Consider the following 14,684-nt stretch of genomic DNA (forward strand, 5'->3'; position numbering starts at 1 on the left):
AATATTAGTAAAATTTTAGATGGCAGCATCGTTGTACGTGTTTTATAGTTTCTTAATGATATTAGACAAATTATCAATTGATTTAAGTTTAATGCTTTTTATTTATAATTGATTATTTTTATACAGATCAAATGCTTATAAATATGCTAATACAGATATTATTCTATTATTCCTGTGAAATTTATCTATGAAACTATAAGTTAATTTTGAATTTCAAACGGTAGACGACATATCATTACTATATAACATGATGGCTATGCCACGTTCACTTCCAATTTCTATACAAAGTATGAGACAAAATAATAATTAAAATAACTAAGAGAATACATATCTATATTTCCATACTATGTATACAATTTTTAAATGGTTATTGATATCAAGAAAATAACCAAAAACGACATACGATTAAAAATTCTGCTGTTGGTTACACTGCTGATCGAGTTAATATTGATTAAAGTTAATCGAAGTTGGTCGAAGTGGCTCTTACTTTCTTTTATGCCACACACCTTTTACGATACTAACCGTAACGTAGCAATTTGCAAGCATATAGCATCATAACACGGCATTGAGATGGCAACGTAAGGCCATTGTATACAAAAGTTTGTAAGAATTTAAGCTGTAAACTTAAAGTGTAAACGTATATTCATAACAAGTTGGTTTAAATGTAAAATTCAACCAATAGTAAACATGAAAAATCGTCTTCCATTTATAAACTTATATAACCTAGAAATAACAATAATTTTTCATATTTTACTAACAATTTTGTATTAAATTACGGATTTTACATAAATATGAAATCTATTTATATATATGAATATTAGAATCATTTACATTTAATAAGAAATATCTTATGCTATAAACATATGTTTAATTAAAATATTATATTTATATTTACTTTCTTAATTTAATGTTGATCTGGAAAAAATCTGTAATAAAAATTAGAATAAAATTTATCAATCTTGCTAACAAATCTAAGTCATGAATATTTTACAAGGAAAAATAGTAAGTTTATATATGTGTAAAGAAAACTATTTTCTAGATCATCCATTAAAGCAAAATACCATAAGATGATGAAAGAAAAAGGCAGAATATTTGCAGGGCTACTGATTGTGATTATGGGGTTGATAGTATTACAATAAAAAAACTCTCAAATGTAGTTAAATTATCAATGGTGGATATGACCTATTAATCACAGGTACTAACCAAGATTTTTCTCATCTAATTCAAAAAATAAAAGCTGATTCACATATATTCTTTTGATATATAAATATGACGGTTCCAATTTTTAATAAATTATTAAAAAAAGTTAGACCATTTTTAACAAGAAAAAAACATCACAGAATTTTAGTACCTGAAGTTACGATAACACTTAAGTATAAATTTTTTTAACTTCAGCTAATTCAATACTTTCTAAATTTTTTTCATAAATAAAATATAATTACTAAATAAAATAAATACAAGATCATATTTAACCATAAATATAAATTGAAAATGTGTAAATAATGAAATAATTGAAATTCGGAATCTTCTTGTATTTATATGTATAATAAATTTTCAATATAAATACTTATTGAAAATATTTTCTATTATAAATTTCTTTGTTGCAAAATATATAATATCTATCATTATGTCGAAACAATATAATCTCCTCGTTATTGCGGAATATATAATAATATATTATATATATTTTATATAAAGAAAAATAATACGAAGAAACATATCTAAAATATCCCTCTTTTCTTGAACGTGACTATAAAGGTGCATGAAGGACATAAAAAGTAAAATATAAAATGCAAAAGTACAACATAAAATAGCATGCTATTTAAAATATCAAAATGGTTCATAGCTTTGGTGTCATTTTCATCTACTCAAGAGTTATAAGGTTCATACAAAATTTGTATGATTGATTGTTGCCGTTTTTGTTTTTCATGTAGTGGTAATCTTTCTAATTGATTAACAATTAACTTTACGAAAATTTCGTCCGAATTATCAGTCACTTCGGAATTATGATTATCCAGAAGACGTTGGTGTATAGTTTCGCAATGTAAAATTAAAGAACTTTCTAATTCGACCGAATTATTTTTTTTCTTAAATGATGGTCTTCGTGAAGATGGAGTTTGAAAAATTGTTGCTGCTGGAGAAGAGGTGGATTCACACATTGAAAAGATCGAGTTTCTCGTCGAATCATCAGATTTATGAAGATTATGAGGAACATCCGAAAAATGTCTAGGAGGACCAATTAAACTTAAGTGACTATTTTTGAGTGATGTCATTGACGAAGAAGCAGGAACAGTGCCTGATATGAAATTTTGTTAAGAAGTTTGCACATGGTTCAATTGGTATTTCATCTGTTATATTTGAGAATTGTGAGGTAGTTTTGAAGATTGGAGACTCTGTATTTTTAATAATTGTACTATCCATTGAAAGATTCATTTTTTGGTCGTCTTTTTTATTTGTGGACGAAGAATCAGACAATGAAATACATGTATGTGATTGGATGTTTTAAATTTAAGACATTTGTATAAGATCTAAGGAAGACGTATAACATTTGATATCAAATATATAGCAGTAAAGCAGAACATTGATTTGTATTATTTATTCATAAACTTATTTTCTTCTTTTAATACGATCATTCAGAAATGACATAGTTTCGTAATATGTGAAAATATTACGTTGACTAATTCCATTGCCATTCTTTAAATCTAACTCTCTTTGACGTTTTTCTTTTCCGAATCTTTCACGAAATCTTACCCATCAGATCTGACACTCAGAAACTATAAAAAGATGTATTTTCTTATTGATAAATAAAGAAACAAACAAAGAAGGTAGAGAACCTAAATGTATATTATAATAATTATTAATACACATATATTAATATACATATATAATTATCATTTAATAATAATGCTTTTATTTACCTGGTATATTTACTGTTAAGGTTATTTCTTTCCACGAATTTTTTTTCATCAAATGATTTTTAAAATTAGGATCTTTGTAGTTATAAAGATGTGGATATGCTCTCACAGCATCAATGAGTAGTTCATCACTTTTTTTAACACTTTCATTTTCAAATATTTCATTTTCAAAGTTATCAAACGTATCACAACATTGATTATGATCGCTCATTTCTCTAAACAAACAACGTTAATACATAACCTTACTAACTTTTGGTATTAAGTTTCAAACTAAAGCGTGTACTATATGATTATTTGTGATTGGTTGTCCAAAAGAAATATACCGTAAAACTTTTATCTTTATGAAATTTTTCGATGTTGTGTTTTAAGTTTTATAGACAAAAGTAGAGGGATTACGGAAAGTCTAATACTCGATTGAAATTGGTTGATTTCTTTATACTACATTTTACATCCTTATGAAATTTTGACCTTTTACTTTAGTGGTTAGAGAGACATTAATAACATTATAGCCAATGAACGTCCTCTGATAGCCACAGTGAGAGCCATTACCAAATTGTATGAAAAAGAAGCTCGTCTATCTTAGTATCACGTCTAAAAGTAAATGATCGTAGGCTTCTATTTGTAATTGTTTTTCGTTTTTATAAACATTTTGTTATTTGTTCATTTATTCTACATTATATCTACGACCAATTCATTTATCTTGTAAATATATTAATTTAAGTTCACTATAAAAAATCATATTATTCCCTTCGCGCTTTAACAAACATTTTACTAGATATAATCCCCGTAGGTTATATATGTTATTATAAAAGCACTTATTTATAAATGAATTGAGACATTTTAATTTGCACATCTTTCACTAATATAATAATTTAATAATTTACTTTATCATCAAACTTTAAAATGGATCTTCTTCAATTGAGAAATGTAACTTGCTTTTAAATTATGCCTTATAGACTAAGAGGAAGTATAGAAAAATTGTCTTATATTCTTTTTTTCATAGTTTCGAGACTTTCTTCTTGTATATAATCAAATATCAGAGACTTGCTTCAAGAGATGTGCCGATACATTCCTTACTAGAGAAATAACTTCTAACGAGGTATAATCGAGTAATATATCTTAAAAATTTAATCATATTGTAATGTGTCTTTCATTTTAATCATATTGTAATGAAATCTTTAGAAGTGTGTTGAAAACATATTTTTTATTTACAGGATTCATGTATAAAAAATTGTACAGAGAAGCATATACATGCAAATCACAAAATTATGGAATTATATATGGAAATTCAACCTATTCTAGTTCGTAAAAGAATAGAAGAATTGAATAATCAAGCAGCAATAATGGCACAATCAGAAGATGAACAGAAAGTAGGAACAGCTATATCATAAATTATAATAATATATTTATTTCTATAAAAAATTGTACTTTCTTTATCTACCATATTTATCCATATCTTTATTAAGATTTTTAATATCAAATTTAAATAAAACAAAAATTTCATTGCTTTGAATAGAAAAAATATTTATGAAATTTAAAATACTGTATTTATATAGTAATAAGCATTCTAATTAAAATTAAATTTAAGATTAATATTTACATCAATAATAATTATAATATAATAACAAACTTATCAGATCATTATGACTCATATTTCAAAAAAAGTACAGATTATATAAGCATTGATTTATTAAGAATTTGTATACACATAATATACACACACAATAACATTATAATTAGGAACATACTAGATAGAACGTTTCAAATTTGATAATTATCTCTTTTGGTACTTCAAATTTTGAAAAAACTATTAAAAAATTGTCTTCTTTATATGCAAATAAATAATTATATTTTATAATTTCAGTTTATACATGAAAAACACAAGTACTATGTAAAACACAGTTAAGACATGAAAAATACATGATCTTGTAAAGTAGAATATGCTTTTTATATATAATTGTTAACAAAATATAATTGCATGTTTTATGAAAATTTGATAAGTTAAAATAGAGGCTATGAATAATAATTTTATTTCTATTTTATTGCATAATGTGTAATTTGAAGCCAAAAAAGAGGCAATCACTGAACCTGAAACACACTTTACACAAACTACGTTTCTTCTTACATATAAAAAAATTATTAAGCCGTATATTGTTTCCATGTAAATTATTTCATACAGTCACCTAGAAATTTATTAGCTAGTAACTGCTTTCATATGCATTTATATATAGCAACTTTTACATATCTCCTAAACTATAGATAATTTAAAGTTATATCTGGAATGGTTTTAACAATAATTAAATTATTATTAATATTAAAACGTTATTTTTCACATTCTCCACAATGAATAAGCATAAAACATATTAAATAAAATATCTATAATATAATATACTAAAGCAGAATTATACACTACTTATAATTATGATCTTTCATAATCAATCATCAAACATTGTGTACTTCTTGTACACATTTTGTGTAACATTGGTTTACATACATTTTGCATACTTGATGTAGTCATTATATATCATATTTCCTTCAGAAGATTCAACTTGAAAAATTTTTAATATCGCATTGATGATCATAAGATAATCTCCTCTAATAAAACAGATTTTATTTTTTTATCTTAATATCTACATTTAAGCATGTGCAAATAATCAAAAGTATAGGAATATAACAATATAACAAGCATAACAATCTAATGTTATATTACCAGAATGATTTCCTTAAAATATAATGATAAAATTATATTATATTTTGAGTTATTCGTATCATAAATAATTATGCAAAATTGTAAAAAATAATAAAATTAAATATGTTAATATAAGTATATTGTTAATTAGAATAATACTAAATTTGACTAGCTTGTAGAATAAATTATTTATTATATCTGCTTTCAACATGTAAAAAAGAAATTAATTATTCAATATTTATTTACATACAATTATTTCTTTATGATAGATACTTAGGAAGATATTCATATTGTACTTCAAAAAATTTATCAAAGTTACTTTTTCAATGTTTTAATCGATAATAATTCTATAAATTTTATAAATAATAAATATATTAGAAAAAAATGTTTCTCTTTCATTATTATTCAAAGTATATTGGAATTTATTGGTTAAGATTGTCATCTTATAACAACTTCGATTGTTTCTTTTCTTTCCTTCTTTCTTTTTTTTTTTTTTTGAAAATCAAGAACTGATCAAATTATTTAGATTAAATTATATAGTATTTATGATAATATTATTAACTAATTAATAGTTATTCCCCTGTAAGTAGTAATATATATCATATTAATAGACAATTTCTTTCTATTATATGAACTGAAAAAATAAAATATTAACAAGCTATTTAATATTACTTCTAACACATTTTATAAATTTTATATATATTAATTTATCAGAATAATTTTTATATACATGAAAATTTCACTAAGAAGTTGAAGACATACAAAATTAAACATACATTGACTTAAAAAAGTTAAAAGCATTAAATATTTGTCATGATCCTTTAACAGATCTTTTTCTTATTATTTTAAGCACTGCCCAAGCAATTCTATAATTAACCCTATAAACTCCAAAAACAAAATAAAATATTAATTTTAAATTTAATTGGAAAAGTTTGATTAAGTATCATTTTTTATTATATTATAATATAATTGTATATTTGTAATACATATTAGATAAATAAAAAATATATTAAATAAGTAAATAAATTAACAATAAAAGAATTTCTGAAGTTTTTAGGGTTATTATTAGTAGTACTTAATACCTTCTTGAAAACAAATATCCAGCAACTTCTTTCATTAAGGAGAATATGATATATACGTGATTGTAAATATCAGATTTGATATCTCCATTAATAAGAAAAATAGGTGGGACATCTATTTTCAAAAAGACGCATAGACACTAAATGTGGTTTTTTGACTTAGTACAGAGAAACTATAATCAATACAATTCAGTCTGTCATTTTTACATCATATAATACATTTTTCTGATTTATAAATGATTTAAACTGATAAAGTATTCGGCAGCTCAATATGTACGAATAACTATCCTGATATTTAGGAATCCTACCTTTACTGTATGTTGTGTTAAAGGAGATTCGTATGGACGAATGCATTCTTTTATATTCTTCATGATCTTCAAATACACATTATCAAAGACTACTGTTCTAACCATGATGGTAAAGATGAATTTGGAGATTTAACTTTAATATTAAATTGTTTAAGCGTTGCTTCTAATGCAGTTTGATTCCCAGAGAAATAAGCAGATACTGCATTATGAAATAGGAGTAACTGTTTATGCATTACTTTAATCTAAAAGAAAAAAACTTTTAAATAATAATCCATAATAAATATATGATTAAATATTTAATAAATTTATACATACTCTGTTTTCATCTAAAAACTTTAATTTAATTGAAACATCAGAACGTAATTTTTCAAAATTTTGTTTGTGTTCTTCATAATTTAACTGTGCTTCTTCTAATCTAGCTGCATTATTTCCATCCGACTTTATAGCCTGTGCTAGTGTTTCAAGATCTGTTCTGTATGCATCGTATTCAATTCTGTTACATAATAAAACACATTAATTATATACAGATGCATATTATTTTGCAGTTTTATTTTAATGTAAAAATATTTCTTTTAAAATGTCATCTTTCTTACCGTGCTATTTCATACTGACGTACTGTTAGTAAAGTATCTTCAATAGTCTTGTTGCAAAGAGTATTTACAGAAGATACAAAGAAATTCAAAGCCCCTAGCAGTGTTTCCCCATTTTTAGTCAAATTTCTTTGTGTTTCTGAATTATACAAAAATTCTTCTTGTAATTCAGGTGATTTTTGTGCTAATTCAGAAAATGCTTCTCCTAAAGCATGTTGAGTTTGTACCACATGATGGAAGTGAGAGGCTAAAGCCCGAGATAATCTTAAGATATTGCAATATTTCCTTTGAGTATCTCGCAATAATTCAATTTGACTCTCAAGTTCTAGAAATATTCAATCCATAAAATTATATTTTATAATACATTATACATATTACAGTTTAATATTATTGTAGATTATACATAAATTGTATTATATTAAAATAATTTTTAAATAACTTACGTGTAAAAAAGAAGTACTTATTTTAAAAGAAATTAATCAAAGTAATATTTAAAAATTTGTATCAATTTTATCAATTTATTTAATTGATAAAAACTTACCAGAATCAACGGTACGTGATGTTTTCCCAAGTTTTTCATACATAAGTTGTTTAGTACATTTATATGTAGAAATACTCCAATTTTTAATACTTTCAATTTTACTTTGAGCTGTACGCATTGTTTGCGTATCTCCATTTTGAATAGGTGTGTTTGGAGATACATTCATTGCTGTTAAAAAATTAGTATCAAATTTATTTCTAAATTAAATATTAAAATCATCTTTATTTACTATTATATATTTAAATAATTAATATAATAAAAATATTATAGCAAATAATATATACATACATGTTTGTGGCACCGAGCTACCTACAGTTAAATTTATGGTAGCTGGTCTAGGTAAATTATCTCCACTACAATTATTTGGAACATGTGGTGGAGGTGTTCCAGAATGAACAGCACTATCGCTCTCATTTAAAGAAGGAGCATCTTTTAACATTTCATGAATGCTTCTTTCCATTACACTTGATGTTACAGTAATCTGTGACATCTCACTTAAAAAATATACATATAGTTAATTTATAGAATTATTCATATCATAATAAATTAATCAATTTCTTATCATGCTTTTAATTCTATTATTTTATACAATCATATTTAAAAGAAATAAAATATATTAGAATAAAATGATAATCACAAAAAGTTATCCTAAAATATTTTTTGACAATTGTTTAAAATTATATTTGATTATTTTGAATTAATATTTTATATTATTTACATAGAAAATTAGTTTACATAATGCATAGTGGAATACTTACAAAAATTTTCTTTATTATTCGTGACTATTTTTAGAACATAAAAAATTTTTAATTCTTTACTGACTCAATCTACGTACACATTACCTCCATTAAACTATTTCAAGTGATTGGCAACGAATTAAGAGCGAAACATGAACGAAATAGATGTAAATACTGAACCATTCATAGCGGAGACGCCACGAAGTAAAAACTTGTCTTGTTAGTAGATAACTATAATAAAAGTACTATTTTACTATCATATTAAAAACTATAGACTATTGCAAATTCAGTAATTATTTATATTTAACATTGAGATATAAAATATTATTATATTTTGTAAGAGTAATATTATATCAATCATAAAAGTTGGTAAGCCTGACAGTTAGACCGATTCCAATCGATCTGGACTCCTCTCTATATATGATTTCAGTATAATTTTCTATTTGCTTTAACTTGATAAAGAATTGGTTAAAAACCAATTATTATATAAAATTACCTGTAATATTTATTACATCTTTTTCTATCTTTTAATGATATAGCATTATAGTATAATAGCTGCATTAAAAAATTTACTCATTTAGGAAATGAATTTTACCCAGTTATTTTTATATACATTCACACAAGTTTTCGATGAATCACTCATTCCCGCCAACGATGTTGCCGCCCCTTATAATAGTACACAGTTGGTAAGCAACGCTCGTGCCAGGATAGAAGCTCTACTAGCGTGCGGTACGCGTTTTTATTTTTTTTTTATTTTTTTTTATTTTGACAATTTTTAAACAAGTCCACTACCACGTGATACGGAAGTGCTGCGATAAACAGTGTTCGTCATGATCTGGCAACATAATCAGGACATTTGATATAGTTATCATTTGTATTATTGTTTATTTAAGCAAATACAGTTGTTTATTGATAAGATTTTATTTGTCATTTTTTTCCATTTTTTTCTATCGTGTTGTGAACACCCGGTCCAAAGTCGTTTATTCTCGTCGAGATTCTTTTATGCTGCGCATATGAAATATAAACAAAAGATTAACCTAAAGTGAATTAAAAGTTTTCTTAATAAAAATAAAATATGTCTGAGTCAGAAGGAAGTAATTTTTCCGATAATGAAAGTGATCGTGGGGGTGAAGGTAGCGAAAGCGATCAAGAAGAAAATCGTAGTGTTTCACGCAGTAGAAGCCCTTCCAGGTCACCTTCGAGAAGTCTGTCTAGATCTCGATCGCGCTCTAGATCAGGATCAGGGTAAACAGTTTTTTTCTAAATGGAAATTCATATGATGCTTTGTTTTAATTTCTTTCTATTTACCATCTTTGAATATTTAGATCAGAAGATGGAGATGCAAAAGCTGATGAAGCTGAGGAAGTTAGATCTGGTGACGAAGAGATAGTAGAACCAGAAGAAGAACCTGAAGGTAAAATACTTTGAGTACTTGCGATATATTATATAGCAAATAAAAGTAACAATAATATTCTATGATTATAGGTGAAGATCTGGATGGCAGTAGCGAGTATGATGAAGAGGAAGAGGAAGAAGACGATGATAGACCTAGAAAGAAAAAAAAAAAAGATAGATTTGGTGGATTTATTATTGATGAAGCTGAAGTAGATGATGAAGTTGAAGATGACGAAGAATGGGAAGAAGGAGCTCAAGAAATTGGTATTGTAGGGAACGAAGTAGATGAATTAGGACCTACTGCAAGAGAAATTGAAGGAAGACGTAGAGGCACTAATCTCTGGGAGTAAGTTTTAATATTTAATATATTAGAAAATGATAACGTATATTTTATAAATTATACTAATTCCTCATTATAACTAATTATAACTAATTTATATTAGTTCTCAAAAAGAAGATGAAATAGAAGAATATTTGAGGAAGAAATATGCAGATGAATCTGCAGCTGTTCGTCACTTTGGTGATGGAGGTGAAGAGATGAATGATGAAATTACTCAACAAACTTTACTCCCTGGAGTTAAAGATCCAAATCTCTGGATGATAAAATGCCGTATTGGGGAAGAAAGAGCAACTGTACTTTTATTAATGCGAAAATTTATTACATATCAGTTCTCTGGTATCATATATTTTTCATTTGTTTTCTATTCTAATATAATTAACTATATTTCTTAATGAATTCTATTCATATTTTGTTTTTGTAGGAGAACCACTTCAAATCAAATCAGTTGTTGTACCTGAAGGTGTAAAAGGTTATATTTATATAGAAGCTTACAAGCAACCACACATAAAAGCTGCTATTGAAAATGTAGGAAATTTAAGAATGGGTATATGGAAACAGCAGATGGTACCAATTAAAGAAATGACTGATGTATTAAGAGTTGTGAAAGAACAAACAGGATTAAAGGCTAAACAGTGGGTCAGATTGAAAAGAGGAATTTATAAAGATGATATCGCACAGGTAGATTATGTTGATTTAGCACAAAATCAAGTGCACTTAAAGTTACTGCCAAGAATAGATTATACCCGGCCCCGAGGTGCTTTAAGAACTGCACAAAGCGAATCTGAGGCTTTAAAAAGAAAAAAGAAAAGAAGACCACCTGCTAAACCATTCGATCCAGAAGCAATTCGAGCTATTGGAGGAGAAGTTACCAGCGATGGAGATTTCTTAATTTTTGAAGGCAATAGATATAGTAGAAAAGGGTAAGTACATTTTTTCTAGTTTCTATTATCTCTAATATTACATCTCTTTTTTAAAATAATGATTTTTTTCCAGATTCCTCTATAAAAATTTCACGACAACTGCTATTATATCAGAAGGTGTAAAGCCAACTCTTTCCGAGTTAGAGAGATTTGAGGAAGCACCCGAAGGCATCGAAATAGATTTAAGCGGTACTCCAACAACAGGAGTACCTGCTGGAAAAGAAGATCAAGCAGTGACACATTCCTTCAGTAATGGAGATAATGTAGAAGTATGCGAAGGTGAATTGATAAACTTGCAAGGCAAGATTGTTTCGATAGATGGAAACATGATAATGGTCATGCCAAAACATGAAGAGTTAAAGGAGGCTTTAGAATTTCAATCATCAGAATTGAGAAAATACTTTACAATGGGTGATCATGTAAAAGTAAGTAAACATTTTGTATTATAATCGGTAAAATATAATCATAAAAAAATAAAGTATTTTCAATTTACAGGTAGTAGCGGGACGATACGAAGGTGATACAGGTTTAATCGTTAGAGTCGAACAAAATAGAGTAGTTTTGTTCTCTGATTTATCGATGCATGAACTGGAAGTGCTTCCAAGAGATTTACAATTATGTTCGGATATGGCAACTGGTGTTGATAGTTTAGGCCAGTTTCAATGGGGTGATTTAGTTCAACTTGATGCTCAAACAGTCGGTGTTATAGTTCGTCTTGAGCGTGAAAATTTCCATGTTCTTTCTATGCATGGCAAAGTGATTGAAGCTAGACCACAAGGACTTACGAAGCGTCGAGAGAATAGAAATGCAGTAGCTTTGGATTCTCAACAAAATCCTATACAAAAAAAAGATATTGTTAAAGTAATTGATGGGCCACATGCAGGAAGAGGTGGTGAAATAAAACATCTTTATAGAAGTTTTGCATTTTTACATTCAAGAATGTTTGTTGATAATGGAGGCATATTCGTTTGTAAAACAAGACATCTACAACTTTCTGGTGGAAACAAATCTGCTATTACATCTATATCTTCAATCTCGGGTTTCATGTCACCAAGAATTGCCTCGCCAATGCATCCGAGCGGGTTAGTATCATGTTTTTGTTGTCTTCTTTTTATTTATTTAGTATATTTTCAATACACGATAAATATATATTTTTTTATATATATATAGAGGAGGTATGGGACGAGGAGGAAGTGGCGGTAGTAGAGGTAGAGGTCGCGGTGGAAGTATAAGAAGAGACAGAGAGTTAATAGGAACGACTATAAAAATAACTGGCGGGCCATATAAAGGAAACGTAGGCATAGTTAAAGATGCTACGGAAACTACTGCGCGTGTAGAACTACATTCGACGTGTCAAACGATATCCGTGGACAGATCTCACATTGCAAACGTTGGAGTACCGACGAAAGACGGTGGTTTCAGCAGTTACAGTCGTACACCAGCGTACACGGTTGGTGGACAAACACCAATGTATGCAAGAGATGGATCCAAAACTCCTATGCATGGATCTCAGACGCCTATGTACGAAAGTGAGTCATTTACAATTACGCTTGAAATTTGTTCAGAATCTAATATTTAGAAATAATCGATTATATTTCTATTACAGATGGATCACGTACTCCTCATTATGGTTCTATGACGCCATCTCATGATGGTTCACGGACACCTGGTCAATCAGGTGCGTGGGATCCTACAGTCACTAACACACCAGCGAGAACAAACGATTTTGATGGTTACAATATAGAAGAAGCCGGTTCACCTGGATATGGACCCGGCTATCCTCCTACCGGTAGTCCATTCACTCCTCAAACACCTGGTACTATGTATGGATCTGAACAAAGTTTCAGTTCATATCAACCTAGTCCAAGTCCTGCGGGAAGTGCAACTGCGAGTCCAAGTCCTGCGGGCTATGTCGCCACACCGTCCCCAAATGGGACTGGATATACTACGAGTCCCCATGGAGCATTTGCTACTCCATCACCAATGGCTTATAGCCCCATGACACCAGGTAAAACACAATACATATGTTATTTAATACTTCCTAGGTGTCATGAGTGTCCTGTTTCATTGAATAATACATTTTGTGTCCGTTGTAGGAGTCGCTGGAAGTCCGTACAATCCACAAACTCCTGGAGCATGTTTAGATACTGGAGTTACATCTGGAATTATTAATAATAGCGAATGGCATACAACAGACATAGAAGTACGTATTCGCGGTTCTCATCCGGATCCTGCACTCGCAGGACAGCAAGGTGTTATACGAGGAATTTCTGTGAGTATATTAAACATAGTTTCATTCGTAATATTTAATAAAATTTTAATTATTCAAATAATTTCTTACCAATCAGGCCGGTATGTGTGCCGTGTTTCTACCCGTGGAAGACAGGGTTGTAAATTTGGTTTGCGATCAATTGGAACCAGTAGTACCTTCGAGAGGAGACCGAGTGAAAGTTATTATAGGCGAAGAGCGAGAAGCCGTAGGTACATTACTTTCGATCGACAATCAAGAAGGTGTAGTGAAATTGAATACCGATGAGGTAAAGATGTTGCATTTGCGGTTTTTGTGTAAAATGAAATCCTCATAATCCTTTCATTTGTCTCTATACGTTTATAAATTATACATACTTAAAAATATTTCTTATTATAAAGATGTATATACATCTGGATTGAACACATAATTGAATCATTAGAAGTTATAATTTCTGATATTTAATTGTTGGCATATACTGTGATTTGTAATAACTGACAGATTGTGTGATATAGGTATATACTCTATACATGTAGATAAATACACGTACTTTTTCAAGGATTAAAAATTATTAATTGTCATAATGTCATGTAAAATGTAACATAAGAATTATATAATTGATGTAAATATTTCAAGGAATTTTATCTTTTAGATACTTAACATTCTAATTGTTATTGCTAAATGCAACTTTTCTTGTTTTAATCTGGTATAATTTGCTAGTAGCATCATATGGCATTTATAATTCAGCAAAAAAATAATATGAAATATATAAGTAGGAGATGATGAATTTATACTTCAATAATATTAATTAATTAATTTACTTTTAATTTGTACATTTGTAAATACGTTTACATTTATAGTTTTAAATATAACGTGCTAGTAAAACAAATGTTCTTTCATTTATATGTTTTCGATCTCTTCC

General features: G+C 27.8%; 4 protein-coding genes and 1 pseudogene across 5 annotated transcripts; 2 read left to right on the forward strand and 3 right to left on the reverse strand.

The window, feature by feature from the left end:
• Positions 1–149: 149 nt before the first annotated feature.
• On the reverse strand, positions 150–2,496 carry LOC127069196 (uncharacterized; annotated as a pseudogene).
• On the reverse strand, positions 2,337–3,355 carry LOC127069241 (transcription factor Adf-1-like). The gene is given in 2 exon segments (XM_051006030.1): positions 2,337–2,774; positions 2,919–3,355. Coding segments are annotated over 2 exon segments (375 nt in total). The 5' UTR covers positions 3,127–3,355; the 3' UTR covers positions 2,337–2,607.
• A 23-nt stretch (positions 3,356–3,378) lies between these two features.
• On the forward strand, positions 3,379–4,523 carry LOC127069242 (mitochondrial import inner membrane translocase subunit Tim10 B-like). 2 transcript variants are annotated; one of them, XM_051006032.1, is made up of 4 exons: positions 3,379–3,512; positions 3,706–3,842; positions 3,919–4,014; positions 4,130–4,523. In XM_051006032.1, exons 2-4 carry the CDS (start codon positions 3,819–3,821, stop codon positions 4,304–4,306), a joined length of 297 nt encoding a protein of 98 aa, XP_050861989.1. In that variant the 5' UTR covers positions 3,379–3,512; positions 3,706–3,818; the 3' UTR covers positions 4,307–4,523. The 2 variants fall into 2 exon arrangements, with proteins under 2 accessions (XP_050861989.1, XP_050861988.1); XM_051006031.1 differs by having other exon boundaries at positions 3,405–3,617.
• A 690-nt stretch (positions 4,524–5,213) lies between these two features.
• Positions 5,214–9,186, reverse strand: LOC127069239 (arfaptin-2). Its single transcript, XM_051006029.1, has 6 exons — positions 8,881–9,186; positions 8,411–8,616; positions 8,123–8,290; positions 7,585–7,906; positions 7,307–7,484; positions 5,214–7,233 (listed from the first exon to the last, which is right to left on the reverse strand). Exons 2-6 carry the CDS (start codon positions 8,610–8,612, stop codon positions 7,081–7,083), a joined length of 1,023 nt encoding a protein of 340 aa, XP_050861986.1. The 5' UTR covers positions 8,613–8,616; positions 8,881–9,186; the 3' UTR covers positions 5,214–7,080.
• A 354-nt stretch (positions 9,187–9,540) lies between these two features.
• On the forward strand, positions 9,541–14,651 carry LOC127068997 (transcription elongation factor SPT5-like). Its single transcript, XM_051005543.1, has 11 exons — positions 9,541–10,104; positions 10,185–10,273; positions 10,345–10,600; positions 10,698–10,930; positions 11,016–11,514; positions 11,588–11,939; positions 12,010–12,596; positions 12,685–13,043; positions 13,121–13,522; positions 13,611–13,786; positions 13,863–14,651. Exons 1-11 carry the CDS (start codon positions 9,935–9,937, stop codon positions 14,097–14,099), a joined length of 3,360 nt encoding a protein of 1,119 aa, XP_050861500.1. The 5' UTR covers positions 9,541–9,934; the 3' UTR covers positions 14,100–14,651.
• Positions 14,652–14,684: the final 33 nt, after the last annotated feature.

Source organism: Vespula vulgaris, chromosome 14 (genome assembly GCF_905475345.1).
Source record: "Vespula vulgaris chromosome 14, iyVesVulg1.1, whole genome shotgun sequence".
Taxonomy (NCBI): Eukaryota; Metazoa; Arthropoda; class Insecta; order Hymenoptera; family Vespidae; genus Vespula; species Vespula vulgaris.

Coding starts and splice junctions, on each gene's coding strand:
- LOC127069242 (XM_051006032.1), top strand. CDS start 3,819: ATGGATCTTCTTCAATTGAGAAAT. Junction 3,843..3,918: donor ATCTTCTTCAATTGAGAAAT/GTAACTTGCTTT, acceptor TTTTTTTCATAG/TTTCGAGACTTTCTTCTTGT. Junction 4,015..4,129: donor GAGAAATAACTTCTAACGAG/GTATAATCGAGT, acceptor TTTTATTTACAG/GATTCATGTATAAAAAATTG.
- LOC127069239 (XM_051006029.1), bottom strand. CDS start 8,612: ATGTCACAGATTACTGTAACATCAAGTGTAATGGAAAGAAGCATTCAT. Junction 7,907..8,122: donor ATCACGTACCGTTGATTCTG/GTAAGTTTTTAT, acceptor GAATATTTCTAG/AACTTGAGAGTCAAATTGAA. Junction 7,234..7,306: donor AGTTTTTAGATGAAAACAGA/GTATGTATAAAT, acceptor TTTTTCTTTTAG/ATTAAAGTAATGCATAAACA.
- LOC127068997 (XM_051005543.1), top strand. CDS start 9,935: ATGTCTGAGTCAGAAGGAAGTAATTTTTCCGATAATGAAAGTGATCGT. Junction 10,274..10,344: donor ACCAGAAGAAGAACCTGAAG/GTAAAATACTTT, acceptor CTATGATTATAG/GTGAAGATCTGGATGGCAGT. Junction 11,515..11,587: donor AATAGATATAGTAGAAAAGG/GTAAGTACATTT, acceptor ATTTTTTTCCAG/ATTCCTCTATAAAAATTTCA.